General features: G+C 38.3%; 2 protein-coding genes and 2 long non-coding RNA genes across 4 annotated transcripts; 3 read left to right on the top strand and 1 right to left on the bottom strand.

Annotated features, from left to right (window-relative positions):
• The first annotated feature begins 654 nt into the window (after positions 1-654).
• Positions 655-1,741, top strand: LOC122669321. The gene is made up of 2 exons (XR_006333991.1): positions 655-1,074; positions 1,440-1,741. It is a non-coding gene; the product is annotated as an uncharacterized LOC122669321 (long non-coding RNA).
• A 2,999-nt stretch (positions 1,742-4,740) lies between these two features.
• LOC122668604 (zinc finger BED domain-containing protein RICESLEEPER 2-like) lies at positions 4,741-7,232 on the top strand. The gene is made up of 4 exons (XM_043865143.1): positions 4,741-6,393; positions 6,500-6,698; positions 6,910-6,997; positions 7,166-7,232. Exons 1-4 carry the CDS (start codon positions 4,741-4,743, stop codon positions 7,230-7,232), a joined length of 2,007 nt encoding a protein of 668 aa, XP_043721078.1.
• A 533-nt stretch (positions 7,233-7,765) lies between these two features.
• Positions 7,766-13,610, bottom strand: LOC122666859 (annexin D5-like). The gene is made up of 7 exons (XM_043862955.1): positions 13,578-13,610; positions 13,336-13,466; positions 11,535-11,680; positions 11,105-11,317; positions 8,544-8,759; positions 8,385-8,474; positions 7,766-8,178 (listed from the first exon to the last, which is right to left on the bottom strand). The coding sequence occupies exons 2-7, from the start codon at positions 13,409-13,411 to the stop codon at positions 7,975-7,977; spliced, it is 945 nt and encodes a 314-aa protein (XP_043718890.1). The 5' UTR covers positions 13,412-13,466; positions 13,578-13,610; the 3' UTR covers positions 7,766-7,974.
• On the top strand, positions 8,215-8,457 carry LOC122666860. Its single transcript, XR_006333721.1, has 2 exons — positions 8,215-8,264; positions 8,351-8,457. It is a non-coding gene; the product is annotated as an uncharacterized LOC122666860 (long non-coding RNA).
• Positions 13,611-18,117: the final 4,507 nt, after the last annotated feature.

Here is an 18,117-nt window from a genome sequence, read left to right on the forward strand (position 1 = left end):
TAATTTCCTTGGAAGGGTAGAGTTTAGTAATTTTCATAGGAATCCACAACATCAAAGTCCTAATTTTCCTCATCTGCTCCGTGACTTGCATTTAAACTGAAGTCAAAAGAATATCATGTAACCTAAATTTTCTGAGATATAGTTCTCTATGCCAAAATCCATAAAGATAATCAGAAAATTCGATACCAAAAAACTGAACGTCAAATAAAACGCTTTCAGCATTTCACTGATACTAACGCATACTTAGTGATTCTATATTAATGCCAAACAATCCGGAGGAGATCGGGAGGAAGAAGAAACCAAATCAAGGGGAATGCAATAAACAAAGCAAAACGATTATCTTATAATTAATTTTCTTATCTAGTGGATCTAGAAAATTTTCCCTTAAATCTAAGGTTGGAATTTTACACGTAACTAATCCAGACTATTCCCTATGTATCCAACAACCAATATGGTTGAATCACCATTTTGCGTGGCATAATAAGATTTGTTTGTCTAATTATTTATATAAATGTCCCATTGAGAGAAACTTTTGCTTAATATTAAAAAGGGAAAAATAACGCTACCTGGTGGTGAGGCCCATGCACCTAGTTACTGGTGGGCACAAAAATGATCACCACACCCATGAAAAGACGGAAATCCCACCCCCATGATGCAGGGTGGATAACCATTCGTTTGATGGATCATGTTGACAAAGCTCCAAGTCGAAAAATTGGTTATTCATACAGCTTAGCTGATTACCACGCTTTCTGGAGTCATCAGATGGTGATGGCTTCATGTTTGTTATGAGCTTAATGAAGCCTGTTCTTTTGAGTCTTTTCAGATTGGTCTAGAGTTGAGCCTTGTGGTCCTCTGACCAGAAATGTGACTTGTTAAGGTCAGATTGTTGTATACTTTGTCTTTCAGTTATCTAATTATTTTTTTGTTCCATGGTTGCTAAATATTCTTGTATAGTCTGAATGCTTTTCATACTTGGTTTTCAAAGCTGACCATGAATTTGATATTGAAGTGCGAGTGATCTAGGGGCGCTCCATCAACTGTTGGTTGATCAACCTAATATTCCCAAAGAGGAAGGTAAGAGGTAACACTTACCATAAAAAAAAATAAAACTTGCAAATGAACAAGAGCCACCTAGGAAGCCTTTTCATTATTGAGTTAACCCAATCAATTGTTCACATCCAATCCATTCATTCTCTTTTAGTAAGAGTTAAGAGGAAGAAGGATGTTGGGATCATATTTACTTTTCTTGGGAATGAATTAGACAACTTATATTGCAAGTCTAACTGAAAATATGCTTACTCCTGGAATTTTTTTTCAGAAGATAATGTAAGCTAAGAGTGGCAACTCTCCTGTCATTCTGTCATCTTTATTCCTCCTTTCTGGTGATATTCAGTTCCCCTCCAAGTCTCCAACTGATCGTATGCTGTCCTCTTTTGCAGTGAAGTCCATTTTTGATATCATATTGGCTGAAGAAATCTGTTGAACTTTATGCCATGTCCAATTCCTTGCCAGTTTGGGGTTTTTGACTGCTAGGAAGCTTAGCATTCTGTTTGATTTTAATTGCTTATCGGGCGCATCAGTTGAATTGAAGTCCATCGTTCAGGAAACATACTGCATGTTAATAACAGTATAACAGCAGGAGCAAACTCTAGAAATTCCTTGGCTGTAACAGGATTCATTTCTTCTGTATTTAGAGAAAAATGGATCAAATGGTTTTGATGCTTTTATTGGGATGATTTTTTGGTCCAACAGATCACCTTTTTGGGTAGAAAGCAGTATTTTTGGCCAGTGATGATGCTTAAGGTCCATTGTTTTTATAATACCCTGTTATTATTTTGTTTCCAATGCATCAAATAATGTAAATTGTGAATCAAATTTTCTTTCTTAGTTTCATAGTTTCTTAGGTTCATAGGTGCTTTATGGAAAGTGGAAAAAAGAAAGTTAAATGCTTTGTAAATCTGCTTACTCTGTGCAAATTAATTGATCTGACAAGTATTGCAGAAATTTTGAAATTAGTACTGCTATAACATGAGTACCCCATTTACCTTCTTCCCACATATTTGGTTGTTTTGTAGTTGTAAATTAGGTTTTATTAGGGAATTTATTTTGTTCAAATTTCTAGAATTTAGCGAATGTTTGGTATCAATTATTATATCACAGCATAAAAAAAAGGAAAAATTAACTTCTTGGATTTATCTAGTGTTGTTTCAACTTGAGCAGACTTTATTATCAAGAACAGGGCAAGTTCAAGTATCAAAGGCCCCAGAAGCAGAAGCCCACCACTCACGCAATCACATAGATTAGGGGTGTCAATACCCAGCCCGACCCGTTGAAACCGGCCCGAACCGACCCGAATGAGCCCGGACCACACCGGACCGATCCCTTAGTGGTTTGGGTTCGGTTTGTGGATCCAGAGATCAATCGGGTTCGGTTCGGTCCGGGCTAGACCGACAGTGCACCGCAAACCCGAACTGTTAGGCCCGAACCCAACCCGAACCGTTAGACCCGAAAATCACTTATTCCCCCCTAAATGCCCTAATGGCCTAATCTCTTTCACTCTCTCAGTCTCTCCTCTCTCGTCTCGAGTTCTCTATTCTCGACTCTCAGCGGCGGCAGCGGCGTCACTCCTCACTTCCTCAGTCCTCACTCCTCAGTCACTCAACTACACTCAAGCTTCAAGAGTTAAACTGTTCAAGCAATCAAGCCTCAAGGCTCAAGGGCTCAAGGTCACTCGGCAGCACCGGAATTCGGTAACCGGCAACGACACAAGCGCAAGTCGCAACCGGAGGTAGGTTCTAATTATCCCTTCTTCTTTTTTTCCAATCTCAACTCTTGATTCTTCATTTCTATTTTCTGTGTCACTGCTTTGTTTTGTTTTTGGAATTAGTTTCTTCTGAACTTCTTTTTTTTAAATTTTTTTGGATCTTCATATTCAAATTTTGAACTTCTTTCTGATTATCCCTTTTTTTTACCCACTTCTGAGAAACCCTATATCTCCGAGACTCCGACGATATTTACAAATTTTTTTTTTTTTTTTTGGTTCTTTCTGTATTGAACGATCTTTAACGATCTACGGTGTCGATTCAGATCTGGAGAATTCACCTCTGAATCGACATTTCGTTCTTGTACCTGCATTTTTGTTTTCCAATTGAGAATTCTTAAATCTCTTGCTGTCTTTTTTAAGTTTTCACTGGATCGCTTTTTAATCTCGTCTCGTACACTTGAACCAAATGGTTTTTTTCAGTCTATTATGCATTTGATTACGTTTGTTCATAGGGGATCAAATCACAAAAAAAAAGACACCGTAGATCATAGGGAATCAGCGGCGGCAGCGGCGGCGTCACTCCTTAGTCCTCAGTCACTCAACGACACTCAAGCTTCAAGAGTTCAACTGTTCAAGCAATCAAGCCTCAAAGCTCAAGGGCTCAAGGTCACTCAGCAGCACCGGCATTCGGTAACCGGCAACGGCACAAGCACAAGTCGCAACCGGAGTTAGGTTCTGATTATCCCTTCTTCTTTTTTCCAATCTCAACTCCTAATTCTTCATTTCTAATTTCTGTGTCACTGGTTTGTTTCGTTTTTGGAATTAGTTTCTTCTGAACTTCTTTTTTTTTTAACTTTTTTGGATCTTCAGATTCAAACTGACTGTTGAGGTTCTGAAATTTTGTGATACTTAATACTTAAGATTGTTCTTTAATTCTCAGTGATCTTTGTTTTACGAGAAATTGGATTTATTGGTACTGTTGAGTAGTTATGTTGCTTTTTCATGAGATATGAATGATGCTTGATGGATAGCATTTGGCAGGTCTACGGAAATAATTATTTTGGATTCCTTTTGTTTATCTGGATTCTATCCTCTGTCCCTTTTTATCCACCCCCCCCCCCCCAACCTTGCCAGTCTTTCTAGGTTTTTGAGTGCGAGTTTCGCACTACTCTTGTTCTAGAAATATATACTCACCTCTTTGAAGGTTCAACTTGGGACTGGTTTGCTAGGAACCAATTTGTGAGTTAAAATGGAAATTAGGTAAATGATCTAAACACTCCCAGCCTGGCAAAATCCATTGACTGTATTGCATACGTGTCTTAGTCCACATATTAATTAGTTGGTGTTATAAATAGCCACATGCTTATTTCCTCAACTACTGATTACTGATATCATGTAATTGAAGAAAAGAGATGTTTTAATTTAATTTTAAAATGATGGTTAAAGTTGTTCAGTTAAATACTCAACACCTCCAGATTTCATGAAGTGTCTTCTAGTCTTGTCGGTTATATACTCTCTTACTCTCCCATAACTGGAATGATTGTATCACTAAGCATTTGTTGATCAAAGGGAGTGCATCATTGGATAATAAACTCAAAGTGGTAAAGTTTTGAATTCCCTTGCATAGCCTGGCTTTTTAAAGTCCTATGACCTATGGGTAATCAACTAATCATAGCTCAAGTTCGTCCCATCTCATACCCTTCCAAGTGACTTGAGTCAGATTGGAGGACACTGCAGTTTTATTGGTATTTTGCATTTTTATTTGTTGAATTGGGGAGCAATAGGAACTTTCTTGAACTTCTGATTTTGATACTTCAACACTTTCTTTTCCTACTTAGAATCTTAGATTTCTATTTGCTAAGCCTTAAGTTCAAGTTCTGAGTCATTATATGACAGCACTTGTCACAAATTCACAAATATTGTTGTTAAAATCTTTCTTTTTGTTATATGTTTTTCTATTAATTATAGTTATAGAAATGTCCAACACACAAGTCAACATGGAAGATGAGCCCGATTGTGGCTCAGATGCTGATGTGATGTCCGATGATGGACTTTACATTCCTGGAATTTCAGCAACAGAACCTGCTGGCACAACAACCGTTGAAATAGATGTTACCAAGAGGAAAAGAAGGAGTATTGTTTGGGAGGAGTTTGAAATTCTTGAGGGGAAGGGTTTTAGTGATGGGAAGGAACGAGCGAAATGCAATAGGTGTAGGCAAATCTATAAGGCTGATAGTACTGCTAATGGAACTAGAACCCTTAGGAGACATATTTTACATTGCCCAAAACGGAAAAACAAAGGACCAACCCAAATGACTCTGGGTGTTAATGATGGGAAATTAATGTTAAGAGATAAAAAGTTTGACCAAGTCTGGGTGCGTGATAAGGTCACGAGGCTTATTGTGAGACATGAGTTACCTTTAATCTTTGTTGAGTATGAGGAGTTTAGGGAATTAATCACATACATTTTTCCTGACTACACCCATATTACCCGCAACACACAAATGGCGGAGATTTTGAAGTTTTACAATTTGGAGTCCAGTAGAATCCATAATCTACTCAAGTCATTTAATTGGAAGATTTCTTTGACAAGTGATCTATGGACATCCATCACCAATGATGGATACTTATCTTTGACTGGCCATTATATTGATAAGGATTGGGTGTTGCATAAGAAATTATTGAAGTTTTGCATTATGCCTCCTCCACATACTGGCATCAATATTTGTGAAATGGTTTCAAAGATCTTGTCTGAGTGGGGTATTGATCGAAAATTGTTTTCAATTACTTTGGATAATGCTACTTCTAATTTCAGCTTTGTTGAGTTGTTGAAGAGAAATCTGAATTTGAAGAATGCTCTTTTATGTAAAGGAGAATTCTTTCATAATAGGTGTTGTGCTCATATTCTCAATCTCATTGTACAAGATGGACTAAAGAACATAGACGAGTCTGTGGCATTGATTCGATCTAGTATAGCCTATGTGAAAAGATCACAAGCAAGGAAAATGAAATTCTTAGATATTTGTAAGCAATTGTCATTACCAAGTAGTAAGGGGTTGCATGGAGATGTCACCACAAGGTGGAACTCAACTTATATCATGCTTAATTCTGCTTTATTTTATCGGAAAGCATTTGAGAACCTTGGACTAGTGGGGGACAATTATAAAACTTGTCCAGATTCTGATCAATGGTTAAAGATTGAAAAATTGATGGGTTTTTTGCATCCCTTCTATGAAATCACTGTTTTGCTTTCAGGTTCTAAGTATCCTACATCAAATTTGTATTTTGAGAATGTTTGGGAGATTCACAAAAGTTTGTTAGAAGAGGTATCACATGGGCTTAGTTTTATGAGGCCAATGGCAATTGAAATGAAAAAGAAATTTGACAAATATTGGAGGAACTATAGTCCAATTTGGGCCATTGCCTTGATGTTCGATCCTCGCTACAAGCTTAGTTTTGTGACTTGGGCATTTGCTAAGCTTGCTCCTTTGGACCCAACTGGAATTGATATGGGAAACAATGTGAAATCTGCTTTGTATCAGCTTTTTAATGAATACAAGAGTATGAATGCAAGTGATTATGAGATTCCAATACTATTCACTCGTCCTGGGAAATCTAGAACCAGAACTGTAAGTAAATTTTACATTTCTTGTAATTTTGATTTATTTTTGAAGTTGCAAGTTTCCATATTCATTGCTAATCTTATTAATGACTCATATTTTTCAATTTCTATAGGAATTTATGCAATCTGTGATTACTAAGGCAGATAATGGAACTAAATCTCAGCTAGATGTGTATCTAGATGAACCCAAGATTCTATTCAGTGATCATGATGATGAGTATGATGTGTTGGCTTTTTGGAAGGCGAATGGGTCAAGGTATCCAGATGTGGCTCGGATGGCTCGTGATATCTTAGCTTATACCAGTTTCAACGGTTGCATCCGAGTCGACTTTTAACGCTGGGGTCGTGTTATTGACAAATATCGGAGCAAACTACTACCTACCAACGCTGAAGCACTGATATGTCTTCGAGACTGGATGTTTGATATAGATTTCAGATGTAATTTTTCAATTTCCATTAAGTTATTTTTCATTTTTGCTTACTTTAGTTGCTAAATTACTATCTTATATTCTTATGTATGTAGCTGAACCTGTTAATGATCCCGTTGATGTGGACAATGCGCTAGGAAATGTGCTTGGACGGTTGCAGATTGAAAGGGAGACCGGAGACTGGTGAGCCTTCAGGTTATAATAGATAGAGATGGATTTGCTCGAGCCTGTTGAAAAGGTAGTTTGCATTTGCACACATTTCTTTATTTATTATTTGATTCTTAAGAAAATATAACAATTGTTGATCTTTGGAGTTAAATATATATATTTTTTTTATTCTTGTGTGTGCAGGACATGTTATTTCACTTTTGGTCTCAACTCTCAAGTCTTATGTTGTGTTATCGTTCTTGAGGAATGAAGAACATAATTATTTTAAGGGAACATTAATTCTTAATGTTGAACTTTTAAGACTTTTAAGTGGATGTTCAATGTTGTATGGACTTTTACGTAAATGTTGCATGAATTTTTAAATGTTGAACTTTTAAAACTTTTAAGTGGATGTTCAATGTTGTATGGACTTTTAAGTATATGTTGCATGAATTTTTAAGTAAATGTTGTATGGACTTTTAAGTGGGTCACATCTTGTAATTGCATTTGAAAATCTTCTTGGGTTCCACTTCCATATGATATGAACTTTTATCTAATGTTCAAATGTTGTTCTTCTAAGAGAAAGAAAAGAAAAATAAACACTAATCGGATCTTAGTAGTCATATAAAACCGGTACCAAACCGAATCCAAACCGTTGTCATAAACCGAAACCGGCACGAAACCAAACCGCACCGAAATCGAAACCGCACCAAAACCGAACATTTCTTAATGGTTTGGTTTCGGTTTGTATAAAAGTCACACCGAAACCGAAAAACCCGAACCGGCCCGTTGACACCCCTAACATAGATGATTGATCAACGCTATTAACTCTCAAAATGTCTAGTCACAATAGAAAATTGTGGTTTAGTTTCACCATCCTTTTACATGTAAGTTACAAACAAAGATGTCAAGCTAAGGGATTTAGGAACCATGAGGAACGCTCAGAGTAAGCATCGCTCGCAATCCCTATAGACTAAACGATATTTACACTACCTCCCATCTATAATGTGTGCCTACTGGTCAGGACCCAAAAGAGAGAGAAGAAAGGTCCTATAATAGCCCGAAGTGTCGGAGTGAATTGCGTCGAACAATGTCTTTCCATGTTTCTTCTGGTACTCTGCCTTTATACACTCCATATCAATCTCAGTCCTTGTCACAACTATCCTTGTTAGTGTCTTTTCATCTGTTCCCAAGCCTTTCATTGCCTTATACAAAACCTGCAATGTTTCAGGGCACAAAAGCCATTCTCATGTCGGCTAACATACAACTATATAAAAGGATAGTAAAACAAAATTCTACAAAGGTTCAAAAATAAGAAAATTTTCCCTGGTATCATGTGAAACACTTAGCCGTCTAGGGATGAAACTCAGACATCAATTATCAACAAAGGGTCTTGCAGGAAAGAAAAACTGAGGCAAGATACCTTTGCGAAATACTTGGAAGGATTCTCTGCACATCGAAGGATTGTCAAAAGGGCAATCTGAAAATTTCCAGATGTTTCCTTCTTTATTGCCTGCAACAGACCAAACCTGTTTAATAATCACAATTAGTACATCAAATGGTTACAGTTATGGATATTTACCCGTTTCAGGGAGTTCCCATACATGCTATGGTACATCAGATTAGTAGCAGCCAACTGTGGTCTACTCCGTTCACTGAAAATTTGGATGAAGGGCTTTTTATCCGTTCCCCATTCCTTCTCTCCAGCATCAAAAAGACCCGCAGCGTCCTTCTCTGCCAACATTTGATCAACTTCTGGACCTTCATAGCGCGTCTTCGTTATATATGCATGCAGTAGCTGCAGAATAGTAATTTACATCAATGGCTTTTAAGAAATTATCACTCTCATTTTCTTACCAAATTTCTAGAGAAAAAACAGTGACAAATCTCGACAGGATGCAATTTGGCTATGTCCTCTGTAGTTTATTTGGAAGTTAAACAGGAAGAAGGAATGGGGCACCACACAGCCATTCTGGAAAAATGATAGACAATCCCAGTATTTCTGCAGAGATCAGATGATACACGACCAAAATAACTAAACTGTTTGCTCAGGGAGTCCCCAGGCAAATTCATTGAATATTTAAGTACTCTTTACACTTCATGAGTGTATGTAATCCATTTGCCACTGTAGGGATGGCTTCTTGGATTTATATCAAATCATTTAAACCAGTAAGCTTAAAGTGACCTGGCAACATTATGAAGCATAGTAAAACTTCATTCAGATCAATTTCAAGGAAAGAAAACACTAAGCATCTATTTATATATTTTTTCTTGATTTTATCTTCTCTGCAAAGTCGTTTTTTTCTCTTTTCCTATGAAAGATTACAGTTAATGACTCTGAACGATGGAAGAACTTTTAAGTATTCAATACTTTCCAACAGCAAATTATTAGAAAGATATACAACAGATACAACACTAGAATGCAACAAACACAGTAACACAACCTTGACCAAACCTAAAATTGATTCAAAAGGATGTCTAGCATACTGCATAAATGGAATAAATAATACAGGTCACTCTTGGTGATTACTACTCTCATTAGTAATCTCACACATGAAGAACCAAAGCATATAAAATCATGTGATGATCAATCTGCAAATTGTTAATTAATCCAGCCGAATATGATGGTTTCTTATTCCTGTCAACCTCTTAATTAATCCAAACAGTATTATGGAGATAAAACATACCTCCATTAGGACTGAGTAATACTTCCATTCTGTCCAACGCAAAAGCTCCACTATGCACGCTGATGGCTTCCTACTTTGATGCACTTGTGAGACTCAAAACTCTTTGAATCTCACTGTTACTTATCACTTAAGGTTTCTGGCTTTGGCTGGTCTTTCTCAAATTCAGAGATAGATTCAGTAATATCCGCTACTTTCTCTGCGAAGCCATGTTTAATCCTTATGGGCTATTTAATGTTCAAAATGGAAATTCTAACCCATGAATCATCTCGGTAATTTTTTTTAAATGATCCAAGTTACTGGGTTTAGTCAGCAGGTCAAACCAACCCGATTTAATACCATGTTACAACCGATTATCCTAAAATCTCAAGCTGATAATTAAGGGGCACAACAATGTATACAAACACACAACACCACTCAAGGTCTAGCAGCTTATGTTTATCTAGTAGAAATGGGTAATAAGGTATAAAAATATAAACCTTAATCTTGTTTCTTTGAGATGTAACAAACAGAGCTAGTTACCGCAACATCAAGTTGTGGAATTAGTTATAAGAATATTTCCTGAAAATTTAATCTCAAAGAATACATGCTCCTAGTAGCCCTGTGCAGTTGAGCATAAGATTAGATATTCCTAAACATTTACAATGACGATATGCCTCATATTTCAGAATTGCAGAATCAGACCTGAAGGATATGAAGGCCAGTTTAAGAATGTGTCAGAAACTTTAATTAAGGAAAAGTTTATGCCTTTGCTGATTTGACGCATCAAACCATGAGGTCAGAAATTGATATCGCCACAGCATGCCACTAATCTTATCTAGGTAGTATTATTATGATATATAAAAGTAGATGGTTGTCGCAACCCTAGCAGGCGAGGTGGTAATGTCTAGTAGCAAGAATAGAACCCCTTCGAAACTCAACAGATCACTTTCAAACTACCACAATGAACAGGAAAAAATGAGGTGATTCAGAATTTACAGGACTTGACAGAAATAGGCACACCAGATTAGCAGGACTGTTGAAAATCTTGCCTCAGGTTTTTTGGTTAGTGGATTTGCCAAGAAATTTGCAGGAATTTCTTAAAAAATTAATAAAACCAAACACTGAACCAGAACAGTTGGATATTGATTCAAAATTACCCTGAAATCAAGGTCTATAAAGTTCTGAAGTACATTATTCATGCCTACACAGTAAGTGTCTTTGATTGTGATTTCAGTGTTCCAATAAATAAGAATCTTAAGAGTTCATAAATAAGAAAAAGATATATGGTGAAGTTAGAAGGGTAGCCTAAAAGTGTCCACCCAGTTGCTGGTATCAGGAAGGGTCAAATTATGCTGAGTCCTATAGCATGTAAAAGCATCTATCTCAATATAATATTTTGCAATGTATTCATGAATTTGAGAACCCAATTCAAATAATCTATCTAACAGAAACAATGTTTATGAGAGAGAAGGATTACTTCTTTTAAAACACCAGGGGCTTTAGATTCAATATCTTGCTCAAGGTCACAAAACTTGGAATGGTAAACTTGTTTTAATTGCTGGATCTGGGAAGGGGCACGAGAACATATTACTTCAATCACAGCTTGCATATCAATGAAACCACTCAATGCTTCTCTAAGAATTGTTGCATCACGTACTGCTGGATCATGCATCCAGAGTAAAACTGCTTTCTGAAACAGGTAAAAGATCAATTAGAGGAAGAACACAAAAGTAGAAAAGTCAAATAATTGGAATTTATATTCTGAGGCATTGACAATTAACCAGTAATTTCTTCTTAAAGACTAGAAAGTATAAGCAGATTTTTTGCAATGAACATGAATTGACAAACAATATCATCAGTTCTTTCAAGAGTAACAAAAAAGGCATATTCAGGTATTCTGATGATACCTTGAAATCTCCACTAAGATCTGCAGATAGCCGCTCCATCAAGTCCTCAGTATACGTGGTTTTGTACTCTTGTTGGATGAGAGCACGTTGTGTTGCATCACGATGAGCAAGGACACTGATAACTTCACCTTTGTCACAGCAAAATCCTGAAGGCATCGAGGTACAAATAGGTCAACCACACATAATCAAACAAAATTATGCAATTGATTGATGATATGCTCATGGAAAATCTCTTAAAACAACTATACAGTTTATATATCAGTCCCACCAAGTTTCATCAACTATTGGGACATCTCTCACCTCCCTTCACCCTCAAAACTCTGCCTATGTATGAAGGTGTTAGAAGGACTCAGAATGAATCTCCTATAGTGGCTTACTCCTTAAGATGTGTTCCTTTTAAAAAATGGTTCCAAGCTATAAATAGAGCAACTCTGCTTGCCTTGTGAACAGGGCATAACCCACATTGTAGCAGCATTGGAGCCAAATTTAGCAGTTTTGGACTCTAATGCAGTTTCCTACATCCAAGAATGATAATCGATCTTGGTTATCTGGATGTTTGCTTTAAAATTGATGCTTGTTTCGAGCTTGCAAAACTTGGTGAAACCATATGTACAGGACAATTAACAGAGCTACTAATCTTTTAACCTTTTCTTGCACATATCACAATGATTTGATTTTGTTCCTGTTTTTGATTTGTCAGGAATCTTCTTTAATGTTTCTAGGTATTGTTACAGGAAGAAGGTTTATATTAGTAAAGATTTTAAAATCAAATAGGACTAAAATCTCACAAACCTTGTTTGGCACAGTTGATCCATTAACTCATTTTGCACAGAACTGGTAAGATCAGGATTTTGGGTGCAACTTGTTTGAGATATTCCTAACCTGCCTAAACTGTTGGGGGTACGATGTCTTGTATTCCATCGCTTGGATTAGTGAGTTAATTCCGAAGGGCTGTAAAGAGGCCGTAGGGGCCGAAATGGGTATTTTGGTAAAATCCCTATATAGGGGTTCACAATAAATTTGTAGTGAGGGTTCTTTCTCTGTAATGCAATCTGAGAGAGGTATGAAGACGAGTGGCTTTAAACCCTATTCTCCATTGATATTGAGATAGATCTCATCTCACCGTGGACGTAGGAAATCTTTCCGAACCACGTAAATCCTTGTGTACACTGTGTGATTGTTTGCGGTTTCAATTCTTTTCTGCATCATTAAAGGCTTCATTTTCTACACTAAACCACATCAGATTGCTCAAAAGCTGAGATTTAAGGCCAAAAACAATATTTTGTGAACATCTAGTAAACACAATTTGTAGGACGTGAAAACTACTCTGTTGTTACAAGCTCAGAGGCTGGAAATTGGTCTCTGCTACAATTGAATTCGTATGAGTTTAACTACTGCAAGCTTTTTACAGGAAGATGGAGGATAGCTTTAAATCAATCCAAGTTCCTAACAAAGCCCAATACTAATCCACCGTTGGCGAACTTTCCGTGCAGAGACATGAGAGACTAAAAGTACTCCTAGCTAAAAAAATAGGTGTTATAATAGATTTTCAACAAAACATATATAAATAGGAATAAACCAAATAATAAGATCATTTTCTCATAAATTAATGAACCCAAACATGGGTGAACTTGACAGGAAGCATGCTTCAGAAGCTGTTGACCAGAACAGACAGCCCATCTCCTATCTAAGCATATAAACATCATTTCACTGAAGGTATAGATTGCTTCGAACACTGAAAAAAAAAAAAAAAAAAAAAAAAAAGAAAAGAAAGCAAGAAATAAGCTCACAGAGAAACTACCCTTGAAAGCTTGGTGAAGTTTATTGGCGTCTTCGAGGGGAGAAGGAGACTCGGCAGGAACAGTTAGAGTGGACATCTCCTTCTTTTGCTTGACTCACTTCAAGCACTCTCTGAAGTCTCCTTTTGCTTAACTCACTTCAAGCACTCTCTGAAGTCTGATGCAACCTCTCTCGCTCTCTCTCTCACACACACACACTCTCCTTTTGCAAAAAGAAAATAATGATTCGAAAGCAATCGGTTACCACTGAAATGGTTACTGAGAATTTGAGTGGCGAAATCCCAACTGAATAGTGAAGATAAATATCAAAACAGGTCAAGTCTATTATACTCTAATTTTTACTATCGTACATTTTTTTCCTGCTTTATCTTACTCTTCATGATGGACTTTGCACTTACTTTTCCCAAATAAAGAACTCGGTCCCTTTTGAAAAAAACAAAAGCTGAAGACAATTTGGTGCGAATAAGTTGTACGCAATAAGCATATCTAACATAGTAACAAGTATTATGGAGGTACTATGTATCGAGAACAGCTGGGTTGCGGTCAGTGCAGTAGAGCGTAGTTTCGAATCATCTTCTCATCTAATCTAGAAGGACCTTTATCCGCTGCTGTGCATTGCAGCGCTGCTGTGCAACAGCGGCCATATATGCATAGTAGGGCCTGTTGTGCACACTTAGCCGTTGTTGTGTTGCACGGTGGCACAGCAATGCTGCAGTGCACAGCAGCAGATAAAATTTCAATCTAGAATGCCCCTTACATCTAAACACGTAGGTGTCGGAATGACCACCCACCCTTCATATTGGATGCTTGCTGTATGCTTTTATTGGTTTTCGCGCTATTACAAGTCAGGCGATCAAGTAACGTTCTCTCTGCTATTATTATATAGAAAAAATGTATTATGGTCTATCCAACTGAATATAGAGATCTTTCGGGTCCCACCCAATTAAGGGTATCAAATTAAAATCGAAACCAAAATTGGCCGTTTAAATCGAATCAGTTTCGGTTTAGAAACAGAATTTATCCTTGGTTCAGTAAGGTTTCAGTTTCAAAGTTGAAATCGTTCTACTCAAATTGAAACCGAACTGAATTATCAATTTCCAAACCGAACACGATTGACACCCTACATATATAACCTGCCTACACCAATTGTGATCCCAAGCAGTATTTTGAGGATTAAGGGGCACAGTACCAACTAAAGCGTTTCTTTCTTCGGGAGTGATAGGACTGATATAAGATCTTTAATTTAAACTCTATTGATATTTCTAATTGATTTAAGTACTAGTATTTCTTTCATAAAAAAAAAAGTAAATTTATGATCGATTTAAATACTTTAACCTAAATGTTAACTAACAGGATTACCAAAACAAACTCTGGATTAGTAATTTGAAGCACATTATTGAGTAATCGGTATCATTGGTGACATGTTGTGGGTGATGGATTGGTAAGGAATGCTAAAATAGGAAACCAGATTAAAACAAAATAATGAACTAAATATAAAAATAGGACCAAAACTAAGTAAGAAACCGGATTATAATCGAATAAGGAATTGAATACCAAACCCAAAAATAACCAAACCGAAACTCTGTCGGTTTGACCTACTATATTTAGACCTCTAATTGGATGCTAGCTGCATCAACCATTGGCTTAAACCATCCATTTCCAACCCCCACAGTTTGATTACCATTAAACCCTTTTGAAGAACCTCAAATTTGAGGATTTTTTTATGTTGGAATCCATCCAATCCCCTACCAAACGTTAGGGATTTTATTTCTAATTGTTTTACTTATCTATTTAGATGTTTAGAGCACCAATTGGAACCCTAGAATGAACCTTTCCCAGCCCTTTGGCCTAGATGCCATGAAATTCCATTGTAGACCTCCAGTTTTGGGAATTTTGGTGTGAGGAATCAAATCCTTGCTTGGCGATCCTAATTGGATCAAACCCCCATGTTTAGTAGACTCCTTGGAGGCTAAAGACATCCCACTTTGACCCCCTGTTGGCCCCTTGGCCACTAGACAAGGCTGGACTTGAGCTCAAGCCAAAAACTTGCTATTTTGGACCTGACGGATAGTACAGCAGGCGGATGATGCATCATCCGCCAGGGTACAGAACATCGTCCACCTAGGCCAATTTTGTACTGTTTTAGAGTTCCAACTCCGGGTCTTGTTATCCCGACACTCTCTCACCTATTATGCACTTGTGTGATGTCATGCTAGGCTAGCGTACACATACGGGAGGAGCGCACACTATACGAAAACCAAGTTTACCTTTGATACGACAATGGTGAGCGGATTAGACACTTGGCTTTAATTTGTGGATTGTTTTTGTGCGGTTTGCGTGGGATGCCTTTCATGCATGTGTAATGCTAACTATGATATGCTATGAATATGCGGGGGCGTGTGTTGTCTAATTCTTTATATTATGGGAATGAGATAGCATGATAGAATTGTGGGGTCATGCGTATCAAGTTCAATGCTAGAGAACTAGGACATGCTATTTGAATATGAGAATATTATGAATGTTGTAAAATGGAATATGGTGTTATCAATGTTATGAGAAATGGAGAATGTGATAAATATGTGAATGCATGGGAAATTGCTATTGATGAGATCCAAGTGCCGTGAGTGATGCCGGACTTGGGCCATGAGATGGAAATGTGAATGATAAGTGAGAATGTGTATTGTGAATGATATGTGAGAATGTGATTGGCGATGTGTGTTTGTGATGTGGATTTAGGTTGGGATGTAACCGATCGACCGTGTTTTTGGTATCACACCCGATCTACCGGTATGCCTATGTGTAAACTAGAGGGGGTGAGATGATAGCTGGGCCACCATGTTATGGCACTATGGATTCAACCTCTAGGCTACACATGGGTGTACACTTTGCATTACATTAGTATCATACTAGTTAGGTCATATCGCACCCAATGTTACAACCTTTATCGACAGGGGTATAGGTGTCGGGCATGCCCATGGGTCCCGACCGGTATTCGGGGTAGCCCACTGCGAAGTTCAGGCGTTGACCGGTATTTTGGGCTGAACGCCAAGATGGGGTATGTAACAGGGGTTTGTGGACAACCCGGTGAGTGGGTCCGGTCTCGCAGGCTTCCAAATGACATGGGTATGACATCAAAGGATAGTCATCAAGGAGTATGGCACTGTATGCCGGAGATGCTACCTGAGTGTCACAGTAACACTTAACCCACACTTAGAATTTTTTTTTTTTTTTTAACCCAAACTTCTCTGGGACCCAGGGAAGCCCCTAGAATATTATTAAAATCAATCAAAGAACTAAAGAATACATGGGGGGGACATGCCCGCCTTACCCCAACTCAATCCTAGAGTAACACTCTCTCAAAACTCTTAGGCCTCACATACCCAGCCCAACAATACAAATTATTTCCTTAAAATCGGTAGACCACAAGCGTCTTCACGTGTAAACCTTTGGAGGTCGGTAGGCAGATCCTCTCCCCTTTGAAACTCCTTATCCACCCCTGTGTTGCAAGCCAAATTTGGCAACCAATCTGCAACCCTATTTCCTTCTCTGAATGTTAAAAGGATCAACAGTTTTAAAGCCTTGATCATCTCCAAAGTTTCATAGAACCAGTACCAGCCCTTCCACGATCCCCAACTCCCATTTGCGATGCTTTGAATTGTTCCCTTTGAGTCCGAGTTAACCACAATCCCAATTACCTCCAGCTTAACACACAGCCTTAGGCCATCGTTCAACGCCCTTATCTCGGCTATAGTGTTTGTGCAATCCCCATAGAACTTAGAGAAGGCTGCCAGGACTACTCCCTTCTTATCTCTAATAATGCCGCCTCCCCCCCCCCATACCCGGGTTCCCTTTACAGGCCCCATCTACATTGAGTTTCACCATGTTGATTGGGGGGTACCAATATACAGGTACAGGCAGTTTCCTACAGGGGGTGAAAAGACAAACCGAAATAGCTCAGTATAAGGTTTTCCTTCATAGATGGTTGTTTTGTGGTTGTTGGAAAGTAGGGTACCTCCCCAATCCACCTTCTAATGACCCCAATAATCGAGCTAGCAGTGCGAGTCCTTTCTCCATGTCACCTGTTGTTCCGGTCCTTCCATAGTTCCCATACAAAGAAGGACGGCAGCAATCCCGTAATAATACCACATAAGCTCTTGCCATTATCGTGCCCATGCCAAAACAGAATTTTCTCCCTTACCCCTTGCAGAGGGATGTTCTCCACTTCTAGAAGACTAGAGAAGGAGGCCCAAACCTTAGCTGCTGTCCCTCCCCACGCCAAACAATGAGAAGAAGATTCACATCTACGGGTACCACAGCACATACATTTAGAGACCATTGGGACACCCATCCTTCTCACAGCCTCGTCAGTAGCTACCTCCCCACACAGCAGTTGCCAAGAGAAGAATCCCACCTTCGTTGGGAGTGTACGGTTCCAAAACCATTGGGCAAAGGGCTTCTTAGTAGAAACCGGCCTTACAACATTCCATGCCAATTTAGTGGAAAAGCGCCATTCCGAGTTGGGTTCCATATCATCCTATTGTCCTTATTCGACACAAAGAAGTTCCTTGTTCTCAAGTCATGGCATACCATGTCCGCATCAATGGAGTTGAGGAACCCATCTTGCCATTCCCCCTCTGTGTTTAGAATGTCCTTCACCTTACCCATGAGATCAAGACGCAAAGCCCCGTCGACCCAATCCATTAGGGGACCCCAACCTGTCCAATCATCCAGCCACAAGCTTATATCCCCCCTCCCAATCAACCATCGCGAGTTGGACAAGAGAG

Source organism: Telopea speciosissima, chromosome 7 (genome assembly GCF_018873765.1).
Source record: "Telopea speciosissima isolate NSW1024214 ecotype Mountain lineage chromosome 7, Tspe_v1, whole genome shotgun sequence".
Lineage (NCBI taxonomy): Eukaryota > Viridiplantae > Streptophyta > Magnoliopsida > Proteales > Proteaceae > Telopea > Telopea speciosissima.

Excerpts from the sequence above, each read along its gene's own strand:
- LOC122668604 (XM_043865143.1), top strand. The coding sequence starts at position 4,741 with ATGTCCAACACACAAGTCAACATGGAAGATGAGCCCGATTGTGGCTCA. Across the intron at positions 6,394-6,499 it reads GGAAATCTAGAACCAGAACT|GAATTTATGCAATCTGTGAT; the intron begins GTAAGTAAATTT and ends CAATTTCTATAG. Across the intron at positions 6,699-6,909 it reads AGCTTATACCAGTTTCAACG|CTGAACCTGTTAATGATCCC; the intron begins GTTGCATCCGAG and ends TTATGTATGTAG.
- LOC122666859 (XM_043862955.1), bottom strand. The coding sequence starts at position 13,411 with ATGTCCACTCTAACTGTTCCTGCCGAGTCTCCTTCTCCCCTCGAAGAC. Across the intron at positions 8,760-11,104 it reads CCCCTGGTGTTTTAAAAGAA|CTACTGCATGCATATATAAC; the intron begins GTAATCCTTCTC and ends ACTATTCTGCAG. Across the intron at positions 8,179-8,384 it reads CTTCCAAGTATTTCGCAAAG|GTTTTGTATAAGGCAATGAA; the intron begins GTATCTTGCCTC and ends GAAACATTGCAG.